Genomic DNA, 24,109 nt, shown 5'->3' with positions numbered 1-24,109 from the left:
AATCATCTCCCAGAACAAGAATGAGAGGACAGGACCTGAAGACGGAGCTTAGCAAATGGTTTGAAAGACCCTACTACAGCCTAGCTGAGTTCTACAATGACAATTGTATACCAAGATAACTTATTCAATTTTCCTATGCAACTTTCTGAAGTAATATAAATTGTACTTATACATTCTGTAAACTGTTTTGATGCCTTTGTATTTCTCTATGAAATCACAAAAAAAATAAATTAATTATTATTTACTAAAATGCTAAGCGGCGACAAATGTACAATACGATATTATGTTTTTATTCAAGTGATACCTGGTAAAGAGTTTCAGTGGGTGTCAGAGCTACAGTGGGCTCCTTCACTGATATAGGACTCTTCGCAATATCCTCCTCTTGCTGGACTTGGATCTCTGCCAGGGAAGTATAGATGTGCTGAAACAAAAATGAATCGTTTTCATTGTGTTCCATTGAAAAATTTTAGTGAAGGACTAAACATCAAAGGCTACAAACAGATAACAAAATCTCTTTTCCACTCGTATCAAATGTAAACCTTAACAGGCCAGGCAAAACTTAAGTTTTGTCAATACTTTGATCAAAGCTAAGAGTGCCTGATTAAAACAAAAACTAACAAAATGACCTTATGTCAATACTACACTTTGATAAGCCTTGCTGGTCTCCTTCCAAATTGCTTTAACTTTTGTGACCTAGATTCATCCAAAACTTGTTGCAACTAATAATTCTGTATTTAAATCAGTTTAAAATATTTTAAATAAATGGTTTTAGCTCCAGTACTCCTGCTTAGTGCAGCACCTGTAATCTGACGCTGTCACAGACTTGACTCCTGGAATCTGGAGTCATGTACGTCTGAGATCTGAAAAAAGTTGGCGACAAAAAGCTCAAAACAAACTCTGCATCATTTCAAGATAAGAGATACATAGACTACAAAATCAAGTGCAATCTAGATGAAGAGGTGTTCATCACTGTCTCATCAGGTACACAATTGAGTGCACAATATTTTTGACACAATCCCAAAGCACAGTGAAGCAACCGAGTTTTCTACACATAATGTAGCTATGGTGTGATGGGTTGAGTCAATTTAGAGAATGTGTAAAAATATTCATAAAAGTTCATATACTCGCTTTTATATTTAAAATTTAGTTACACTGGCTAATCGGCAAGACTTAACACTTTGTTATTTGTCTTTAATTCAAAGACATAACTGAACTGATGAAGTATTTTTATATTGATAACTCCTAAATATTTAATCTAGAACTTGTAATTTTATTGTTACCTGTTTCAAAACTCGTACTCCTTCGTGAATGGGCTGTGGCAGTCCAAACAGAGATTCTCTATCTCCTTGTAACGGGAAGCCTACAAACTTGATTCTAGTATTCTCTAGAAACACGTCTAAATCCTTCTGTCGAACTTTTGGTATCCAAGGCAAACCTGCAATAAAAGCAAAGTGTTACAAGAGTGTGAAGTAAAAGTTACTTTATTCCAAAGGAATTTCTTCTTGTAAGATATTTAAAAACAGTACATAATAAGTTTGTAAGAGATACCAGCAAAATCTGTGTTAAATAGGGTAATAATAACTTTTTACTTATATATATATACAATTCAACTTATTATACTAGTGGTCAGAAAGTGAGAAAAATCAGTAGAGATGTTTTTCGTTGAGAAATAACAAGATTAATGCAACAAAAAATAAATTAGAACTACTGCAACTAGTTTTTTACATTTTTAATTAACAAAATAACAGGCTACAAATTTAAATGCTCAAAATAGTAATGACCAAATCAAGAATGAAGAGCTTGTGAATCAAGATTTACATCAGTGTTGCTGCAATAGAGCGAATCAATAATCAGAATCAAATCGCCCAATTCTAACTCGGTAAGATTTACATACAGAATTTATCAATTTACCTTTAGCAGGAGCAGGTGTCATGGGGTGGGGACTGGGAGGTTGTGGCATGTCTCCTGTATCTTCCATGGCTTGTTGCTCATCAAACTCCCTCATTTCCTCATCGGTCTGCTCAAACTCTATACCCAAAGACTCATCTAGTGAACTCTGTTTCATCAGACTCTGTAAAGATATTACATTTTAGAATGACTTCCTGAGGTGAAATAATATTTTCAAACAAACTTTTGTGTATAGTGATGCTGAAAGAATGATATAATTTAATAAAAACAAAAAATTAATATCTCAAAAGCCTTTTTAGACTTAAGGGGTGTCAGGTGGCTAAAAAAAATTTCCAGATTTTTTTTAATATTCCCGAATTATTACTGTGTATTTTACTGAAAACTTCATTCATTTATGACCATTACTTTTTTAGTTATAAATTTTTTAAGTTGCGCTTGCTCAACAAGTTTTGCATGTTCACTCAACTCCCAGCAGTATCACTTGTTAGAGTACAGTTGTATTCTTAGTTGCTATAGTTACTTGATTTATCATTTGGTTGCCTTTGCCTGTAATATTCCCAGCTGTTTTCATTTGACATTTGTTCACTAAAGTGTGTCTGTTGCATTTCATATTGTGATTTGCTTACCAACAAGCATTTATTTATTTTCAGTTCTTTTAGTTCAAAAATGCCTAGAGCAGTCGGTAAAGTATTCAAGAAGCGTAAAAGGGTGTTTATTGGTACACCAAAATGTCGTGTAGTTAGACTAGAAGAAGTGGAGGACAGTATAAACAACGCTACTAGTGAAGTTAGTCGTAGGCCCAGCATACCTAATTGTGAACCTAGTATTTCTAGCCCTACACGTTTTTTATGTTTTCCGGAAGTTAACATTTTTAAGCTTTAATGTACATTTTCTCAAGAACTGAGATATCTGAATGATTTTTTTTATTTTTCTTTAGCTCATTCTCCTCTTTAATTTGTATGGAGAATATTTTTTGCAACTATTTTATTTTATTTTTTAGAGAATGAAAAAACTAATTTACATAAGATTAGTCAATTTAAAAAAAAATCATAAAAATACCAATATTAACCAGTAAACCATCTATGTAAATTATAGAGAAAGGAGTAGGCTTTAATTTAAAACAAAAATTAGAATTATGGTATTTGTACTTATTTCAAAAAGGTACATCAAAGACAGTCAATTTAACATTGTAAGGATAGAGACACCCGACTCCCCTTAATTGTCTAATGATCAAATAAAGATGTGTGAGTACTTTTCAACTAGTACCAGTTGAAACTGGCTACTAGTCAGTACAACATAACTGACAAAGAGCATTAGGTTTTGTTTATAATTGGTTTTTCATTTCAAATGGTACTTACTGGACACCTCATAGTTATGTACCAATTATCTACAGCAGGGGTGCCCAACCTTTTTTACCCAAGGGCCACATTGTAAAGCCTTTATGACCAGGCGGGCCAACATCCCAGGGGATTTGGAACCCCAAACAAAACGTATTGCCCGGGGTTTGTTCCAGAAATCTTGTGCAAAATATGAGTTTTAAGGTTATTTGGCCCTTGTTTCCTGATTATTGCAATTTCTTATTGTTTATTTGTTGTTAGGTAAAGGTTTATAATATATTATGTTTTTAGGTTCTTTTAGTAGAAATAAATATAAACCCAGACTTTTGGATATTTGCTCTAATTCTGAGGGAACAATAAAAAAGTCACCAATAAATTGAATACATTGATTTTAATTAATCCTACTAGGATACTAGGACATACTAATTACGTGGCGAGTGGTGACCTTGAGTTGGGTAGGTGTTACGTCGCCGCACCGAGCGCTGTACCGTGCTTTACGCGCGCTCTATTTGCCAGCCGGCGGCAACCACCACCGTAGTCAGTGAAATCTGTCTGCAACTACTTTACTTCTTTCAACACTCATACTCCACCAAATGAATACGGCTCGTTCTACGTGAAATCGGCTGGACTGCTTGGTTCTCAAAATTTGTATTTATTTAATATTTCAAATGCTTGTAAACAAATTTGGTTGTTTAGGCAACAACGTGGGCCACATAAAACTGACTCGCGGGCCGGATTCGGCCCGCGGGCCGTAGGTTGGGCAGCCCTGATCTACAGTATGACTAGTAATACATTTTTCCTGTCATTTCTGGCCAACACAACACTCGGATACAAGGTTAATTTCAGAATATTTATTTATCGGACCAAAGTGAGAGGATAACAGGAATTGTTTGTTAGTGGCAATAAAATTGTAGATAACTGGTAGTTAATCAGAACAACCACAGGTAGCAGCACACTGTAATAATTATAACATATTTAACAATCATGCATTTTACTATTGCAGGTCCTATATCGCCAAAAAGAAGCCACATCTGGATTTATGGCCGTGGCAGTTCAAAGAAAGGTCAAAATTACGTTGGTAGTTATTGATAAGGAATTAAAAAAAACGTTAATAAAAAAACGTTAAATACCCTTCGGAAAGGCCTGTTGTTACGTTTCTGGTTCTGAGTGTGAGCCTCGAGTAAGTCTGCCGCACAGGCCGGTGGCGATGATGCCCTCATAGTGCGTACCACTGCGATTGTGTCTTCTTCCAGGACTGTGAGCCCAGCTTGTTCTCTGTACTTCCCTGTAAACCATATCTACAGTTAACACTTGCTGAACAGTAAAAAGCCTGCCTCACAGTAGCATTCTTTTGTTTATATTTTTTTTTATGGGAATGAAGGCAGAATACTTTTGTGGTGTATACGTTCACAAAATGCTAGACCAATGTTCATGTTCATAACCACAGTGGCACAACTAGCAATGTTGAGAAAAGCTCTGGCAAAATTGCAACGAAAGCTAGAAAGAACAGCTAACCGTGGAATGTATATTGCATTTTGAAAATAAGTTTACAGCAATAAAAATATTGTTCTTAATGGTACTAAAAGATTATTTATTTTGTCATCACATTTGATTTCATGTGTATAAAATATTAGACACCGTGCTGCGCTGCTGACCAACAACCTGTCTGGTTGGAAAACGCCTGCTTACTCTTGGGTTATACAGTTAATCCACAAGCTAAAATTACGAGTTATATTAAAATTTAGCTTGTTTATTTCTGTGTATAGACATATCAAGCAAATTATTAACAAACAATAACCATGTTCTGTGTCTGTAAGAATGAAAAAAGGTACGGTTTTGGCACTTTACTGCTAAACTGCAATTTTGAAAATTAATTATTCATTGTTAAATATGCCAATGAAGGCTCAAAGCCCATATGAAAAGAGCTTAGAGGAATTGGTTTTATAAACAATATTTAATTTATTACAGCTTCCTCTTGCAGTACAGGTGCAAGTGGACAAGTGCAAGATCTTCGCAACACTGCCCTCAATAGTCTGGCAGTTCGCGTGTTACAACAAGCAGGCACAGCTGCAGTAAATTATCAAAATCTGTTCAATTAAAGTGGTGCTAAAATGTATAGTTTAAACTTTTATTTACAAAAATAAATAGCCTTTAAAATAAAAATAATGACTATAAGCTTAATAACGTGACCAATGCCAAGTTTGTTTTTAACCGAACCCAGTTAAGAATAAGACTTAAATTGATTATTTGACAACAACTTTTATCCATATATTTCTAAAATTACATATTCTAAATTGGTGCAATTGTACATATCTCGTATAAGACTTTGTTCTTAATAGGATTACAAGTTTTCCTGGTTATGAATGTTAAAAAATGCAGTTTGGTTGAAAAGCACAAAAAAAAATTAACATTTTTTTTTCTTACCAACATGAAAACTTGAATTTAATGTTTGTAAACAATGTCTAGACGCAGAAGTAATAAAGCTAAATATTAATTTAACTCCTGTAATTTTCGCTCAACTAGTTAATTTGTGGTTAACGTTCAAACTTAGTTATCTATAATACTTTTTGATGCGAGAATAGTATCCAACAAATGTCCATGCTTGTTACTGTGACAGCGGTGCTGGTCACACATGTACGAACAAAAACGAACATTGTACACATCTAAATGTCTTGTCTTGGCGTGTGTAACTAGAGATTCTTTGAGGTTATGTTATAGTCAGATTTTAATTTGACATGACAGACATTCGTAAAAGGTTAAGTAAAACCAATTTAAGCAATTTGTTAATTATCTCTATTGAAGGCACTAATAAAAAGGAATCCATTTTAATTAGGTTTATACATTGGTGTTACAAAACAAACAAGACTACAGATTTAATAATTGAATGGTACGGCATAATTAGTTGTTTAAAGATAAACTGATGTTAAAAGTAACTTGTTTTATAAAATAATCACCATACTATTTTATTTTATTTTTTTACTGAAAGAAAACTTTATGTATAGTCTTACAGTACATTTACAATGTTATTTTCTAATGGTTTTTAATCAGCTCTCTTCGCAAAAATTTCCATTATTGAGGTTTTAAATGTTTTAACAATATGTTTATTATTGTAAACATTGCTTCTGGAGGTTAAAGTATTATAGAACTTCATACTGTTTTTCGATAAGGATTATTGAACTATCCGTTGAACAGCAATGATATTAATAAGTGCAACTGGACAAATAATTTTGCTACAAAATCGAAAGAGCCTGTAACATTTTCGCTAAGAAAATTTTCATCTCAGCTTAAACACTGCTGATGATATACCTTGACTTATTATGTAAAAATGAGACTTAGTACAATGCCATATGTCAAAATTTAGTAACAGAATAATACATATTCGAAAACCAATCTAATCGGCCCTCTGAATTTTTTTAAAAACCTGCAGGCTGATGTCATTGGCCCTCAACACTTTTTGGATATATCCGCAGGCCGATCACATCGTCTCTTGGCACTCAAAGAGTTAAAACGAGCTATTTCAAATTAATTATAAAAATAAAATGTTAAAATCAATAAATTACACTTCAAAATATTACGTTTTTGTATAGATATTTGACTTACATTTGAGTTCGCGAAGTACGCTGATGCCACCTAGAGATACCAGAATCATCTTCCAGAGCAACAACAGCACCTTCTTCATTGGAAAATGAGGTGCTGAGCCACTACAGAATCTCGTCACCATTCCGAACAGCTTCACTACTAACAGCTCATCTCCTATGGGATGACCTGCCACAGAAACATTCACCTCAAATGTGGGTTGTGTGGTAACAATAATATTTTTTTATATAAATCTCACCAAATACAACTTGTATTTAAAAGGAAGATTTAAAAATTGACATTAAATAATACAAGAACGGATGGGTTAATTATTTATTCAACACATAATGTAACAATGATGGGAAGGGTTGATGTAAAGAATTTTGAGTTAACATTGAACTCTTAAGACGCTTTACTAAGAGCAAGATGTACTAGATCTTAACTCAACATTCATATTGATTCAAGTTAAGTTTTGTATTTTTACTCCTCATCTCATATTTATCCTATCATATTTCCGAGAAAACCTATTTTCAGCAAACTAGTGGTTATAAAAGTACATATAATGTTATATTTTCAATTTATTGCATCAATAAAATATCTTTCAAAATATTCTGCAGATTGAAGACCAGGATTTTTTTCTGCAGAGTTTGCAGTAGTACATTGTTTCCCTTATAACTAGAATGTTGGATGTTGTTCGATACTGCGATTTTGCCGTTCCACTTGTATGTCCAACGGCATAAGACATTGTAATGTAATAATGTTTACTTCATTTTTAGCTGGTCTGCAATGTTTCCAGTAGGTGCTGTGATCACACGGAATTCTCAGGAACTAATAATGACAGCTGGAGAACGATTTCCACCAACTGAGTTTTGTTGCTTTTGAGGTTCTAGCCAGTTTCTAACCTATTTCCAAACATGTTCATATTAATAACTCAATATGTTGTTACCGAGTACGTTTTTTTCTTTCTTATTTCAAAGTTATTGCTGAATCAGAGAATTCATTTACAAGAATATCAAAGTGATAGTGATGATGTTCTTCAAACACTGGAAAATGTAAAAGACAGTGACAGTGATGATAGCCTAGACCTAGACTCAACAGCAAATAGTGGTGGTGATGATGGATTGAACAACAGGTTGTCTGTTTTGAAGGATCTCATATTCCTACCTCATTGCTAGGTGGAAATGATTTAATACATGTTCCTAACAATGTATAAGGAAAAATGGTGTGCAATCACTATAGGAAACATCGCAGACTGGCTGAGAATTAAGCAAAATTAACGTCATTACAATGTCAGATGCTGTCCAATAAATAAGTAAAACGGTAAATCCAGATGTCTGACATACAAATCGCTAATTGTACCAAAATATTTATGGTAGGTACCAGTGACACATAACGGCATACCTATTCTGTAGTTTATACATAGCCCCCAGTACCTCTAGCAGCATGCTTGCCACTGGGTGATACTTGCAGACTTGCCTTTTCTGTGATTTATCCCCCCCCCCCCCCATGAACTTCTGAGCAGAAATGAATCAACCAATATCCTTAGGGGGATCTTTATAAGACCTAAAAATAATCGCATTTGAGATATAGTACATCTTCAACCCCTGACCATAAATGGGGAATTAAGGAGTAAGTTCACATTTTAAAATGTAAACACACATCATGTGAAATCTCATTTTAAATGCCTTATAGTTGAAGATAAATGCTGCAATTTAAAGGTCCCCATCAAGTACAAAATAGCAGCCTGTTGAAGATTTAATTTTTAAAATATGCTAAAACTCAATACTTTTGCTAACAAAATATGCGTTTTAATAATTAAATTACAAAAATGTTTAATTTAAATAAATAATTTTTTTGTATTTTAACTTTTAACCCTTCAAGAGCGTACAATGGGAATAGACTTACGCTTAACATCAACAAGCATGTGACGGGTATTAACGTCCAAAATAATTTCACTCGTAGCTAGTAACGAGTATACACGCATGTTTTATATATATATATATATGCCTATAAGGTACAAAATATCCCCAGCAGGGTTCACTTCTGGCTGGTTTATACCCTCCAGTTGAGCCCACACTGGGCACAGCAAAAACTGATTGTCATGATTGTCATTTAAATCTGGGTAATCTTATGGATGCCCAGGAGCGGCACTAACCGCAAATATCGAGATTCTAGTATGCAAGGGTAATTCGATAGATCTAGTCTACTGTTGGAGATGACCGTTGGAGTTGGTGGGGTTCATTCCCAAAGTGTCAAAGATTCTTGCTAGCCTAGGTATAAGGGTGTACCACCCCCTGCCTGCTTTGACTGGAGAAGCTAGTATGTTCAGAGCTGGCTTCCCCTTCTTCCAAGGGGACATGACTTGAGAAAAATTTGTACTACCTACTTTTAATTATGCGTGCACAGCAATTATAATTCAGCTGTCAGAAGGTTAAAATTTCTAACTGACTTCCCTCTCCAATTCACCATTTAGGGTTGGGTGTTTAAGTTCTCATATATCCCAAAAAACCAAGATGTTTTGTCTTATAATGATCCACCCATGGATATTGGTTGATGTATTTCTGTTCAAAAATTAATAGGGGCGGTAGGGGGACTTCTAGGGCACCTATACAATCCAAATGCAACCTTTGTGGTATGTACAAATGTACTTGTTATGTCATTTGTTCTCTTTGTAAAACATATTGATTTGGTTTGACTTCGTTATCGGTGATTGATAATTTGAAAAGATAACAGTACTACAGACATTAGCCACTGTTATATGGTACAACTACAAAAATATGATATTACTTTCAACTTGTCTGTTAAGGTGCCTTATTACAACAAATAAAACCTTATTTGATATCAATGTAGTTTCATTTAAATTAATAAAAACTTACTGATATCGTGTTTAAAGGCTTCCCCAAGCCTTTGCCACTCGGGTGAGTCATCTTCGCCCATGCAACGTATCACTTCAGCTATGATGTACAGAACACTCAAGATGACGCGGAGGTCTGTGGAGTCCGCAAGACTTACAGCCAGTTTTCGCATAGCAGTTGAGGCTGTTGCACTGTTGCTACAATCACCATGTCATTATTGATTTATGAATAAATATTGAAATCTTATATGTAATCTAGAACCTTACAATTATAATCTTAATTGTAGTGATGCGAATAAATATAAACAGACGCACAGACACTGGGCCAATTCTTTCAACGAATAATCTACAAGATAAAAATTGACTCAAAAAACAACCAATTTAAGACATCAAAGATCATTGCTTTCAGAAATCTTCAAGGAATATTTTCATTTAATAACTTGTTATATAATGATTTTTATGTGCTTGATAACAAAAGCATATTACATTAAACATTTTTTGAGGAATTTTGATTGTATAGGAAATTAACATAACTTAGATATATAAATAACACACATTAATATGTAGATAACTTACATAAAGCATTACAAATAATTTTATAACGGTTAATTTAGATTTTTACAGATTTTGGTTTCGAACAACGTAACAAAATCCGAAACCAAAACATCCAAAATTAACGAAAAAGGTGTTTTTCCTAATGGCTATTGGCTGCTATATATACTTTACGAGGTGTGTTTGTAAGTACTGTTTTGAAATTCTGCCACTGTAGCACTGGGGTCGGTGTCCTGCGCCTGTGCACTGTCTACTTTCATCTGTTAGCAAGCCACAGATTACAATGTAGGGAGCTGGTGGTCCTTAACCCACAGTCTTTTAGGCAGAAGTCACAGCCATTAGGGAATGCGCTTGTGAGAATTTTTGTCTGCGGTATGAGACCAAGCCGATCAATATCTTCACTGACAGCTAGGCAGCACTGATGGCGTTGGACTCTTGTGTGTTCAACCCAAACTTGTCTGGGATTGCTATCAAGTTGATTCTTCCCATCCCAGAATCAACAATGTGATTGTTTATTGGGTTCCTGGTTATGAGGGGATTTTTGGGAACGAAAGAGCTGATGCCCTGACCATCTTGGGCTCAGCGTCCAACATGACTGGACCTCAATCGCGTTCTGTGGTATTTCTAGGTGTGAATCCCTTAGGGGCTGTCTCGAAATGGTTTCATGTTGAACATAAAAGAAGGTAGAGGCTGCATCCAGGTCTGAGAATGGTCCTACAGTCACCTTCTCTCCTTGAGCAAATCAGTGTCTTCTAGGGTTATGGGTCTGATTATGGGACATTGTCATCTGAGGAAGGATCTTTACAGAGTCGGCATTCTTCGGGAGGATCCGCTCTGTAGAATGTGTGACGAGTAGGAGGAATTGCTGAATACCTGCTCTTGGACTGTCCTGTAATAGCAAAGGAGCGCTACGCTATCTTTGATAGTCTGGACAAGCGTGGTGAATTTTCTCATAAAGACCTGATCAGTTGTTTTCGGTGGTTTGTAGAACTGCTGAAACTGTAGATTGGTTGACCTCATGGTGTACTTTTGGAGTGCGTAAAAGGCCTTTGAAGCTTAAGTGCATGGCCTTAGAAGAAGAAATCACAGATGCAATTACGGTAAAAATCTATTGTTTTTAAATCTGTTAATGCATATATCAAATGCCCCCGTGAATTCAGAAACTCGTTGACTGTGAAGGATGTGCTATTATTTGTTTTCTTAGCGCTAAAGACATGAAAACAGTTGGTATTCACCATTAAAATTGTTAAGTGGATGGACAAAACATTAATAGAGATGGAATGACATTCAAATGGGTATGTGCTTAAAAGAAAGCCAGAAGAATTTTCAAGATGAGAAACAGAGTGGACGACCCCCAATGATCACCAACAATTTGGTACAGAAAGTGAATTATAAAGTAAAATGAACAGACATTACACAATTTCTTCATTATCAGAAAAATTATAAGAAATGTTCTCTATAACATTTTTATTGAGAAACATGTTTTGCTGTATGAAAATGACCGTGCACAAACAGCAAAACTAAGATCTCATCACAGCATTTTCTTAGGAACAATTAATCTCCCACATAGCTTGAATTTAGCACCCATATCATTTGTTTTTTCATCAGAAGAAGCATCTTAAAGGTCAGTGCAGCAAAGACAATAGCATACAAATGACAATGTTGTAGTCGCTGTTAAATTAGGTAGTTATTTTTTATGATGACAGTTTATTAAAGGTTGTATTTAAATATGATAAGTGCCTTAATACTTATGACAATTATGTAGAAAGTAGAGTACAGTAGAACCCCTCATATCCCGGCCTCGGTTTTACCGCACCTCGGTTTATCCGGCCACTTCCCGGAAGCCAATATCGAAATTTATTTACCACGGCTTGCAGACGCGCAGTTGCACGCACTAGTCTCCCACGACTCTTGCGTTATTTTGGTGTATCTATTTGTTTACATTTTCCTGTGTTGTCCTCAGTTGAGCTAATAGGTTTAACCTGTAAACAGTTCGTTGATTATTTCCAGTGCGGTTAGTACAGTACAGTACAATTGTTTTGTTTCGTCAAGTGCTGTGTACTGTAGGTTGGTTTATCCGGCCGAATCGTTATCTGGCCAGGGGCTCGGTCCCGTGGTGGCCGGATATGAGGGGTTCTACTGTAGTAGTAAGTGTGAGCTTTAATATGCAAATAAAATTGTTATAACAAGTTTACTAGATTTTTTTGTACATTAAAATGGTACTTATTTAAAAAAACACACCTTGCTTTATCAATAAAAATTGGAACTAAAAATATAATGGAACCTAAACCCACCAATCCCAAGGGCATTGATACAGATTGATGCAATCAAAAATCTAAGACAGCCAAGTCTGTGTTACCAAAATTAAGTGTACATATATTTCTAATATTAAAGTTTATAATGTCAATGACAGCATAAGTGGACATTAAGTGTCTAGCATGGAGTTGTATATAAGTTTATTCGCTAAATTCCGCTTAATTAAATCATTACCATAGGAAATTGTCTTGTAGTGTTTAAGTTCATAGAATAAAGTTACTTCATTTAGAAATCTGCATTAAAAAGAATTTTATCATCTGGTATGATTAAAATTTGGCTTATTAAGGTTTTAACGAACAATACATGATGTTACAGACCTCTTTTCTCTCAAATTATCTGAATCCAGGAAATAAGAGCTAACTTGCATTGTATAAGAATACAAATACATGTTTTGTGAAACAATACAAGAATCTTTCCTGAGAGAGTAATTGATTGTACGGCAAACCAGTATCAATGGGGTTCAAAGGGGTTAAGACTTTCACAAATAGGTGTTAATATTAAAAGGTACTAATTAAAGGCAAAAATACTAACTCGATTTCAATATTGAGGAGTTCAACAAAAGCATGGAACACACCACATTCATACAAAAGATAAACGTTGTCCTTGGTGCAAGCTTGCTGTTCCTTGTCCGACTGCATTTCTGCCCAGCAGCCCTTCAACACAAGATTGTCAGAATCAGAATCGGAAGCTTTATTTCATAAACATCAAGTTTAGAAAGTGAGTACATTAACTTAAAACAATATTTTTTTAAAAAACATACAATGTTAAATATTTAGAGTTCCATAATTTCTGTACAAAAATGCATCAATTGAGTAAAAGGATTTGTCAATGAACAATCCTTTAACAATACTTTCAGCTTGTTCTTTAGAGTTGTTGGTAGGGCATTGAAAAATTTCTCCCTGACATAGGACGGCTTTCTCTGGAAGAGTGCTAGGCGATGTATAGGTGGGGTAAACTGTTGGGAGTGCCTTGTATTATTGAAAACCAAGTCATTTTTTATAACAGTATTCTTGTGCTAAGTTAACAGATATAAAACTTGTTATTTCTAGTTGCTCTGTGGTGCTATCACAAGTCAGCAAAACAGTGTCATCAGCAAACATTACAACGTAACTATTGTCTTGGAACATATTTTGGAAGGTCAAGGGTGAAGAGCACAAACACTGGTCCTAGGACAGACCCTTGGGGGACACCTCTCTGCATAGGTGCTCCCTCATATTTAACGGTTCTTGTTTCTCCATTTGTGGTTTCTTTAATTGAACAAGTTGACTTTGTTTAGACAAACAGATACGAAACCATTTTGCTGCCACACCATGCACCCAAAAACTATCCAAGACAGTCAAACACCTTACTAAGATCTAAAAATACACTTGAAACAGTATTTCCAATATCTAGATCATTCATAATGAACTCTACAAAATCTGCAAGTGCTGTATTTGTAGTTCTGCCTGATAAAAAGCCATGTTATCTTTTGACTAGTAAATCATTTTGAGTTAAGTGCTCAATTAGTCTATTAATGACTACCCTTTCAAACACCTTTGAAATAGAACTTTGTTTTTGCAATGTATACGCTTTGACGATCTTCAAACATGAGGGGAAAATGCCTTCAGCCATATATTTTTGATTAATTTTGTCAGAGGATAAGAATGTTCCTCTTTGCAATAATTTAGCAGTCGTGATGCAATGCTGTCTATACCTGAAGACAGTGTAGATTTCAATGAGGTTAAAATGCTATGTATTTCCTTAAATGTTATAGGTGTGAGATTTTCAAGATTACAGCTTCTCTCCATGGAGGTACTATTTGACAATATCTTTAAAGTTGACCTCATATAAAGTCAATTATTCTGTAAAGACCTCTTTGCAATGGTAGAAAAGTAATCATTAAAATGATTAGCCAGTTGTAAGGTGTCCTCAACTTTTATTCCATTGATGTTTAGAAATGAAGGGGTGCAAGAAAAAGCTTTTGGAGCTCTTTTACTGTTTATGATTCTCCAAACTGCTTTGCTTTTGTTCGATACTTCAGATATAAAAGTTCATGTTCAAACCATTTATCCAAATTGCCAAAAATTACCTAAAATTAAGGGAGCTATAGGTCAAAAAGGTTTGGGAATCCCTAGACCAAGGGATTGTTCTTAAACTTGTGGCATACTGTTTAACAGAACTAGTAGTTCGGGTAGTTGACTAAATTAGACATTAAAAATTCGGATTTGCCATTCAACCATGCAACGTTAATAGAATGTTAGCAATAGTTCTACAACGTTTTATGAATATAAACAAATCAGAGTTTATTTATACATGACAATTCACCCTCACCTGAGCCAGGTAAAGGAAACAGCGAGCAGCTTTCATTCGCAAAACCTTATTGGAAACTTCAAGTTGATCCAGCAACTTAGCGATTATGGACTTCTTTTGTTCCATTGTTTGTTTCTGCCAACACAGCTTCAGTCCATACATTTCCATCTGGTATTCAAACGCCTAAAAATATGAGAGTTTTAACAACATCAATCACATATTTACATGAAATTTAATACTATAAAGTGTTTGGCAACCTAGTACTTCAATGATATGTTTGGCAAAAACTACCCGTAACAACTAGTTAGGCTAAACTATTCAATCACGTTGGGCAATGCGAAGTTCCTGTTTTTTCGGACTAGTGTAAAGTTTAAAATAAATTTACAAACTGCATAAAGTCTATAGGTAAGCATTTCATTTCAATGTGCATATTGTCAAATATCACAAAATAATATGTATATTTATTTGCTCCAGAACATTATTTGGTTTTATAGAAACATTTTTAACTAAACAAAATAATAATCAGTCTATTTGAGGAACTGTTCTGTTTATTGGACACTTGTATAATATGATCTGTTTATTTAACCAACAAACAAACAGCCAGAAGTGTGCTGACATGGTATTAGGCCACAAAGTTATAAAACGGACAGTGATCCTGATTACTTGCTCATTTTAAGATATACCAATATTCCAGATACCAAACAGTTATATTAAAATAGTTTCCTTTGAAATGTAAAAATAAATTCATCTGTAGTTGAGGTAAAACGTTTAGTAGAAACTAGTTTATATTTTAATTCTAAAAAAATAATACAAAAATAAAGAGAAGCAAAGCTTTTTCAGCCTAAATAAAACTGCTTTCATGGCTTTGCACTGGAAGCCAGCATTGTTTTACAAATGCTCTTTGTGCACAATAGCTACTTGTTTATCAATTTATCAAGAGAAGCATGTATTTCATTGCCATCCTGAAAGAGAAGCTTGGCCACAGAATGCAGAGCGTAGGGTGGTAAATTTCTCAAGAACGACACAGAAACTTTTCCTGCAAAACACTCAACTTTTCCTCCACCTAACCTAAGTTTAATAAACGGCTCATACTCAGGCCTATACTCTAAATTTACAATAGCCATTACAAATAACACTGATTCCAGCATAAAAGAACTATGACAATAACAATTAACAATCAAAAAGTTATTTTTGTTCTTCAGCAAAATTATTCTTGAGTATTGATGATTTGAATAAACAAAAGTAGGTATCAAACCTTCTATAAAATATATTAATGTTGTACTTAAAACAGCAGTAAATTACAATGCAGTCTTCTATAAACTCACTTTAACATTGAGTTGAAATTCTGGTTGTTCTGTGTAACTGTAAAGTTCGGCAATCTCATTGGTGTATGTGTCTGCGTCAGCGTATACATACTCCAGGTCGGGGCAGTCAGTTCCTCCCTGCGGACAGACATTCACAACTTTCAAACTTCTGATGTCCTAATACTTATAAGGTCCTTACTTAATACTTCTGATGTCCTAACAATTATAACTAATTTCTCTGAAACAGAAGTACAGTAAACACATAAATCACACAGATCTTGAGTTAAAGGAGCTTAACCATCGCATCTTCGAAGCAAATAAAATTCTTGCTTGAAATAAAGTTAATTAATACTGGTTTCATAAAAACATTTAGGTTTGTAAGGCCTTGGACCTGCTGTCTGCTAGTAAAGAAAACCTACCAAAACTTTCAGAAATAACTGACAAAATTGCAAACTCCCCATCACAATAGATTTATATTTACCACCCCTCTTTCTAAGTTAAAACTGAAGGAGTCAGAAAGAACTATAATAGAATACAGAAACAAATAGAATATCTTTCTTGTGAAACTGATATTAATTGTATGGAAAAGTTGGGTTTTCATGTCACAACATAGTTTGATATTAATGTTAAGAATTAAAAAATACTTAACTACAAAGATAATGGCATATTGGAATTTAATATGACAATCAAACATATATAACAAATAATTAAATCAGGTAACCATAAACATGATTTTTCAAAGTGGACAATATGAGATGATGGAGAAGCATGACTATTGTTAAACTTTTCCGTTGTGTGTTGTTTCTGCCACACGCCCCATTATTGGTTTACTGCTCTGTTTATTGATTTTTATGAGGTGTGGTAATGGAGAAGCACGCCTTTTGTTATTAATCATTGTGTGTAGCTTATGTCACACATATCATTATTTGTACGCATCATGCCTATCGTACTTTGAATATAGCGGCGTGTTGAAATAAGTTCTGCATTTTAAATTCCCACCAGTTGCGAAGTGCGAAGAGAGATAAGGATATTGTTGGCAAAAAATCACAAACCAATAAAAAATTATCACCAGACTTGTGATATGTACGGTAAAGGAATAATAAGTGAAAACTGAGTAAGGCAGTGGCCATTGATTTTTAAAATGGACAAACCAGTATTCACTTGAGCATCGCAGTGGTAGGCCTATCTTTTAAGTGATAAATTGGTGGCAAAAATCAATGAAATAATCCGTGAAAATCGTCATTTCACGATTAGGAAGTCTTTGAACGTTTCCTCCAAATTTCATAGAGTTTAGTTCATGAAGAGTGCTTGGTAAACTTGGTTACCACAAATTTTGTGCCAGGAGGTTCTGAACATCCTAACGGAAGACCACAAAAAACAGAGACTTGTTGCAGCACTGACATTTTTAAAGGCAAGTGGAAACCGTCATCGATTGTATCGTAAATGGTGACAAGATTTAGGTAAATTACGTCAACTATAAAACAATATGGCAGTCAATGGAATGGGGACACACGCATTCACCCAGGAAAGCGAGGAAGTATCTGCAAACGCTGTCAGCAAGAACAATTATGTCTAATTTGTTTTGGAATGCTCAGGGAATGATTCTCGTTCAGACACTCAAAAACTCAGCAAGAAAATTTTGTTTTTTCACAACGCTTGTTGACACACAGCCAATCGTACCCAAGAGCTCTTGGAAGGTTTTAGATGGGAAGTTTTCAATTATCCGCCGTACAGCCAGCATTTTATTCCGACCGACTACCACCTGTTCCCAGCGATGAAGATAGCTCATTACGCAATAATTTGCCACTGACGCTGAACTGCATGCTGGTGTAAACCAGTGGTCGAACTCACAGGCAGCAGATTTCTACAGAGAGGGTATTGAAAAGCTTGTACAATGTTATGATAAATATTTTAATTTAAATTGCGATTATGTAGAAAAATAGCTTGATAGATTAGTACAAGTAGCTTACAAGCTTACTTGATAGATAGTAAAAAAGTAGCTTAAAAATGTAAATAATAAAAATTGTTATTTTCACTTTGCTAATTTTTTATTTTAAAATGTCTGTTACTTTCTGGGCAACATCGTATTACACCTACAAAAAAGTAATGTTGGATTTGAGATCTTAACATGACCAGACCAATTGATGATCAATATTGGTCAAATAGTTTGGAACAGCCTGGGATCTTACATAAATCTACTGGTTGTTGAGATTGAGAGAGAGGGGGGGGGAAGACAATGATCTTGGGAGTCCCTAGAATACTGCATGAAAACTCCATACATTTGTTTTATATTCAACTGTTAAATGGCAATACAGATATTTTAGAACTAAAAAATTTAGCTAGTCACATTCTAATTCATAGAAGGAACCAGTATGTACTGTTTTAAGGTGGGTAATTTGTGTTGTTTAAATGGGCAAGCATGTAAATGCTGAATGCACAATGTAATAAACTTGATCAGAAGGCATATACAGTAGACCTGAAACAATTTAAACATGTGATCTTCAACTGGTTTGATTAAATCCTTTCTATTCAATCAATTAGTACCTGTCTTGACTTGTAATCTAGGATGTGAATTTTAACCCTCCAAGTGATAGCGGCTCAGACCGAGCCGTTAGGGACCCCGTCTGAATCGATAACGGCTCGGTCCGAGCCGTTCGTGAAAAAACGACGTAAAATAATAACTAGTATTGGAATTCAGTTATATTTTATACTAAACGGTTTAGAAAGAGTTCCTTTACTTGATACTCTATATCGTATATTTTCAAGCAGATACAAATAAACATTATATGGAACTTGTTGATGAAAAGTACATTTTTTGGCAGTTTTCGATTTGTTTATGATGGTGAAAAACATATTCAAAATCAATTTTCATGTAAATATAAACTACAAGTGTTATACATCTTTGTGTTCAAACTTAAATTGTGAATCTTTTGTATATAATGAATTTCAAATATGTTACTATGGAAATTGTCAAAAATAGCCTCAAAAATATAATTTTTGTTGGAAAAATTTGTTCTTCAAGGTCATTAGTAAATAATACAATGAAAAAATTTTCTTGGTAAGTTTTTCTGTATCATTACCATTTAGTACATATTATAGTGAACATTTTAATATATAATATGTTATATTTCAGGTATATTTGATATGTTTTATGAATTAAAACAAAAAACACTGCGCATCATCATAAAAAGGCCTATCACTGTAGAGTAATATGAGTATCACTTGGAGGGTTAAAATGGAACAATTATCTATTTTATGGTATAAATATCTTATTTGTTATTTATTTTATACACTTTATTTGTTATAGTATTTATCTTTTGTATTTTTGTTACTGTTAACTCAACAATTGTCTTATTTCAATATTTAAAAAATTTTGTTATCCATTATAACTTGTATTGTGACTCTTGTTAAAAATGTTTCATATTTGAATTCGATTCTGATGTTAATTGATCCTCAATTTTGATAATGCCATATATTCATAATTTGATTGTATTATTAATTGACAATGTCCATTGCTTACAATGCTTAAAGACAAAAAATATATTCTATTCTAAGAGAAGTTGATTGCAGAGTATGTATTGTTGAATTAAAATCTTGGACATTACAACAAACGAGTAAGAAAAGGATTTTCAACAAATTAGTTGTAATTCGGCACTAATTATCAAGTTTCATATTAATTTTAGTATCTTATTTATTATAGCATAGAAAAGAGCTATTGCCTGATAATGAGCTTAGTGTGACATGGATTAGTGTCCTTAGTGTATGCTGCAGCCAAAACAAACCAAGAGTACAACAGAAAAGAGCTTTTGCCTGATAATGAGCTTAGTGTGACATGGACTTAGTGTCCTTAGTGTATGCTGCAGCCAAAACAAAACAAGAGTACAACAGAAAAGAGCTATTGCCTGATAATGAGCTTAGTGTGACATGGATTAGTGTCCTTAGTGTGTGCTGCAGCCAAAACAAAACAAGAGTACAACAGAAAAGAGCTATTGCCTGATAATGAGCTTAGTGTGACAAGGATTAGTGTCCTTAGTGTATGCTGCAGCCAAAACAAAACAAGAGTACAACAGAAAAGAGCTATTGCCTGATAATGAGCTTAGTGTGACATGGATTAGTGTCCTTAGTGTATGCTGCAGCCAAAACAAAACAAGAGTACAACAGAAAAGAGCTATTGCCTGATAATGAGCTTAGTGTGACATGGATTAGTGTCCTTAGTGTGTGCTGCAGCCAAAACAAAACAAGAGTACAACAGAAAAGAGCTATTGCCTGATAATGAGCTTAGTGTGACATGGATTAGTGTCCTTAGTGTATGCTGCAGCCAAAACAAAACAAGAGTACAACAGAAAAGAGCTATTGCCTGATAATGAGCTTAGTGTGACATGGATTAGTGTCCTTAGTGTGTGCTGCAGCCAAAACAAAACAAGAGTACAACAGAAAAGAGCTATTGCCTGATAATGAGCTTAGTGTGACATGGATTAGTGTCCTTAGTGTGTGCTGCAGCCAAAACAAAAAAAAGAGTATAGCAGAAAAGACAGTTGAGGGCGTGGCCTATTCAGCCCACCACTTGGCCTCATCCAACCAGAGATACGCTGGGTTGCCAAACTGTCCACCCACCAGACAAACACTAAGCTTGACTCACCAATGTTCTCAATCTTTAATTCTGGCACTCCAAAACTATATAGGGGCTGTTATTAATCAGATATTATCTTAAAAGAAGTCTGAAAATATATAAATTTGGTCAAATATGATTTCTATAGGCCCAAAATTAAGTTAATTAATTGATCACTCTATACTTCTGTTGTAAAACATGTAAACAAACTTCTTTCTATAGTATTTTTCATCTCGTAATGGCACATTAGAGTTATATACGTCTCAAAATAAAATGCTCATATTTATCATAAATACACAATTTCATACTATCCCAATAAAAACGTGATGTAAAAATACATAATCTGTACACCAATGATGTCTTAAGGCCTTCAAATAATATTAAATAATGTAAGTTAATAACTATTAAAACCACTGATAACTATTCATACTTCTCTTTATGATTTTTCTCTTCTTCTTTTTTAAATAAACAACAAAAGAACACATTTTATATAAGCTGACTTATCTTAAGATTTATTATTTTTTGTTAGCTTTAGACTATTGTGAATTTATATTTTGTATTGGCTAATTAATACAAATTCAGAGTGAAAAATGAGTGGGAATATTTTTAGAAGACATAAATTATTCAATATTAAGTAAATTTCTTTTTTTATTAAATGTTACAACACGACAATCCACTAATTTTTAAATATGTCAGTAATTTGTAGTACTTATAAAATATTTTAATACAATCGGAAAAAGAAAAGTGTCTCATCATTTGTCATGTTTTGTTGAATGAAGGATTTTTGAAAGAAGTTAAGTGGACCCCAACCGCCTTCATTGATGCTCTCAGGTATAGCGTATACCTGTAGTTCAAATTTGAAACTACTTTCCAATAAAAATGCCATTGTCTTTGAAGTATTTCAAACATCAGAAAAGCTTTTAAAACCCACTTCATCCCAAACTGTCATCAATGATGATATTCATTAATCAAATACAATTGTGATCCTTGGGTACTTTATTAAAGAAGTGATACCTTGAAGGGAATAGGGCAGGCCTGCAAGGTGTAAGTCACAAATTTCTCTTACATTAAATAAATGTGTTAAAGTAAGATTTAATAATGCTGATTATATTATAGATTTTCAAGCAACATCACATTTTATAAGATTAACTTCAATGCATGCCTAATTATACATTAGAACTAACTTATGGACAGTGACAATAATACCAGCTAGAATATAAAATATCCTACTGAATATGTTCACTTTAGATAATACTGTGAATATTAAAAATAATTTTGCATTATCAGAGTAGGCTTTCATATATTGCCTGGACCTATCAGGTAACTATTCAATTTTTTAGTTTCCAAATAGTTGGGAGTCTAGTTTGCTTCAATTGTTAATATATATAAAATCATAATTAAATAGTCACTTCAGTCTGGTTTGTTCAATATTAACTTAGATTGATTTAAGTAAAACAATCTAATTTAAAATATACATTTATAAAAATGTTTCTTGATATTTTTAAATAAACCACTCACTTTCTATATGAGCAGCTAGCTTAAAATTGAGTGTACACTTATCTGAGTGTTTTGTGGTCAGAACAGTTTAGTTATGAACCATTTATCGGTTTGTTCAGTCTATATGACAATGGTGTTTATTCGTCTTACTTCGTAATCACGTTTTTCTACAAATAGGAGGTTGACTTACGCTCATAACAAGACCATATGATGCCCGTAGAACAATGAAATATTAATATGTGCATGTACATTTTTCCTTACTTTTATCTTTAACCTGGCTATTGCTGTTCGTAACACTTTATACAACAAAAATCAATAATATTTAACAAACAATCAGTTAAACTACGGAGCTGTACCAAGTACCTAGGTGTTTACCATTAGTAAATATGTTTAAATACACTAGGCCTAACACACGTCAATATGGCAACTGTAATCTATTTGTTCTCACACGTTGACTGTAGTGACGCACTGACCTACACCCACTCTTACGAGATCCAGCGAGTATCCTGATGTGTATACACAGCAGTGAGCACGATGAAGATAAAAGCAATCCCTATATTTATATTGTAATATGTCTGGGCCTACAGCTACCATAAGGATTACACATTTCTGACAGTAAGAACTTTTGAAAGACACAGATTAAAATATTATTAGATTGGTATAGATAACCAATTCCAGGAAAATTAAATTAACTTTGATGGCTATAGTATTAGAATTAGCCTACTTTGGACACACATCTCTATTAACAGTGCATACATAATGAGATGTTGGTATTTATATCATAAACAGGGGTTATTCTTAGAGCCTAGGCATAACAGAATGTATATAATTACCTACCTAACTATACATAAATTACCAATGCAATATACAAATACACTTACATCGGAATCTTGTCTTTGTCGTCGAAAAATATCGCGAAGTTTTGGAAGACCTCTTTTACCATTTCCATTGGGATCAGCATTGGAGAATATTATCCAGCTGTCCTTATCCATGACTTTCTGGTTAGTTATTAAAAATATAGTTCCATTTTTCTTCTTAAACGAACGAATTAACAGTTGAGAATTTTAACACAGTACACTTTGGTTTTATTAAATAAAAATAAAAATTAGTTCTTAAAGAATTTTGAGTTAACTTAGTTCCTTCATGCAACTGTATAAACATTACAATTACAAATACAATACAAATGCACAAGCCAGACGAAAACATGTAGGGATAATAAAAAAAAATCAAACAGCTAGTGAGAGACAAAAGACATAGCATACCGAAAAGACTTAAGGGAGAGAAAAAAAGCACATCTCAGTGAATATAATTTTAATAAAAGGAATCAGTGCCTACAACGACATAATTCTGAAAATCGTAAAGTAAAAATGCTTGGCTAGGAAACTAGAGTGATACATTATCCTGTGCTACCAAATCGCTTGTTTTCAAATTAAATACTAACTTTAGAATTGTAAAATATCAATATCAAACATTTTTGTGCAGGTTTGCATTTTTCCTTTATTCATTGAAGGTTTAGTCCGATTAATTATAGCGAATGGATTTAGGAAAATGGTATAATTAATGTACAAAAATACGTTCTAAAAAATAAACAAAGGGCTTGTAAAAGGATTCAATAAACTATTTTTATTTGAGGCTTTTCTGGAATAAAATGTCTATTTATACAATTTATAATTGTTCAGTATATTAGGCACAATACCTATTTTTAATTATGCCACGTTTGAACAAAGTATGTTATAATGATGCTAAATAGACTTCTAGCTTGATTACAGATGTTTTTATTTTCAATGACTGTAACAAACGAGGATATAGTTCTGGTATATCGAGTACACGAGACAAATTTCTTAAGCAATGTATTGTTATTACAAGC

At 33.8% G+C, this 24,109-nt stretch overlaps 1 protein-coding gene across 1 annotated transcript in view; it reads right to left on the bottom strand.

The window, feature by feature from the left end:
- The window catches only part of LOC124369881 (striatin-interacting protein 1), a 44,432-nt gene extending 20,993 nt beyond the window's left edge, over nucleotides 1-23,439 (bottom strand). The window contains exons 1-10 of the mRNA XM_046828019.1: nucleotides 23,124-23,439; nucleotides 16,158-16,274; nucleotides 14,854-15,015; nucleotides 13,075-13,196; nucleotides 9,698-9,873; nucleotides 6,846-7,010; nucleotides 4,376-4,530; nucleotides 1,912-2,071; nucleotides 1,281-1,435; nucleotides 305-421 (exon numbers count right to left, since the gene is read on the bottom strand). Of these exons, the coding sequence (XP_046683975.1) occupies nucleotides 305-421; nucleotides 1,281-1,435; nucleotides 1,912-2,071; nucleotides 4,376-4,530; nucleotides 6,846-7,010; nucleotides 9,698-9,873; nucleotides 13,075-13,196; nucleotides 14,854-15,015; nucleotides 16,158-16,274; nucleotides 23,124-23,234 (1,440 nt within the window). The 5' untranslated portion in view covers nucleotides 23,235-23,439. The remainder of the gene's footprint in view (nucleotides 1-304; nucleotides 422-1,280; nucleotides 1,436-1,911; nucleotides 2,072-4,375; nucleotides 4,531-6,845; nucleotides 7,011-9,697; nucleotides 9,874-13,074; nucleotides 13,197-14,853; nucleotides 15,016-16,157; nucleotides 16,275-23,123) is intronic.
- Nucleotides 23,440-24,109: the final 670 nt, after the last annotated feature.

This window comes from Homalodisca vitripennis, chromosome X (genome assembly GCF_021130785.1).
Source record: "Homalodisca vitripennis isolate AUS2020 chromosome X, UT_GWSS_2.1, whole genome shotgun sequence".
Classification (NCBI taxonomy): Eukaryota; Metazoa; Arthropoda; class Insecta; order Hemiptera; family Cicadellidae; genus Homalodisca; species Homalodisca vitripennis.
Note: the sequence above shows the minus strand (reverse complement) of the source record. Positions and strands in the feature narration are given on the sequence as shown.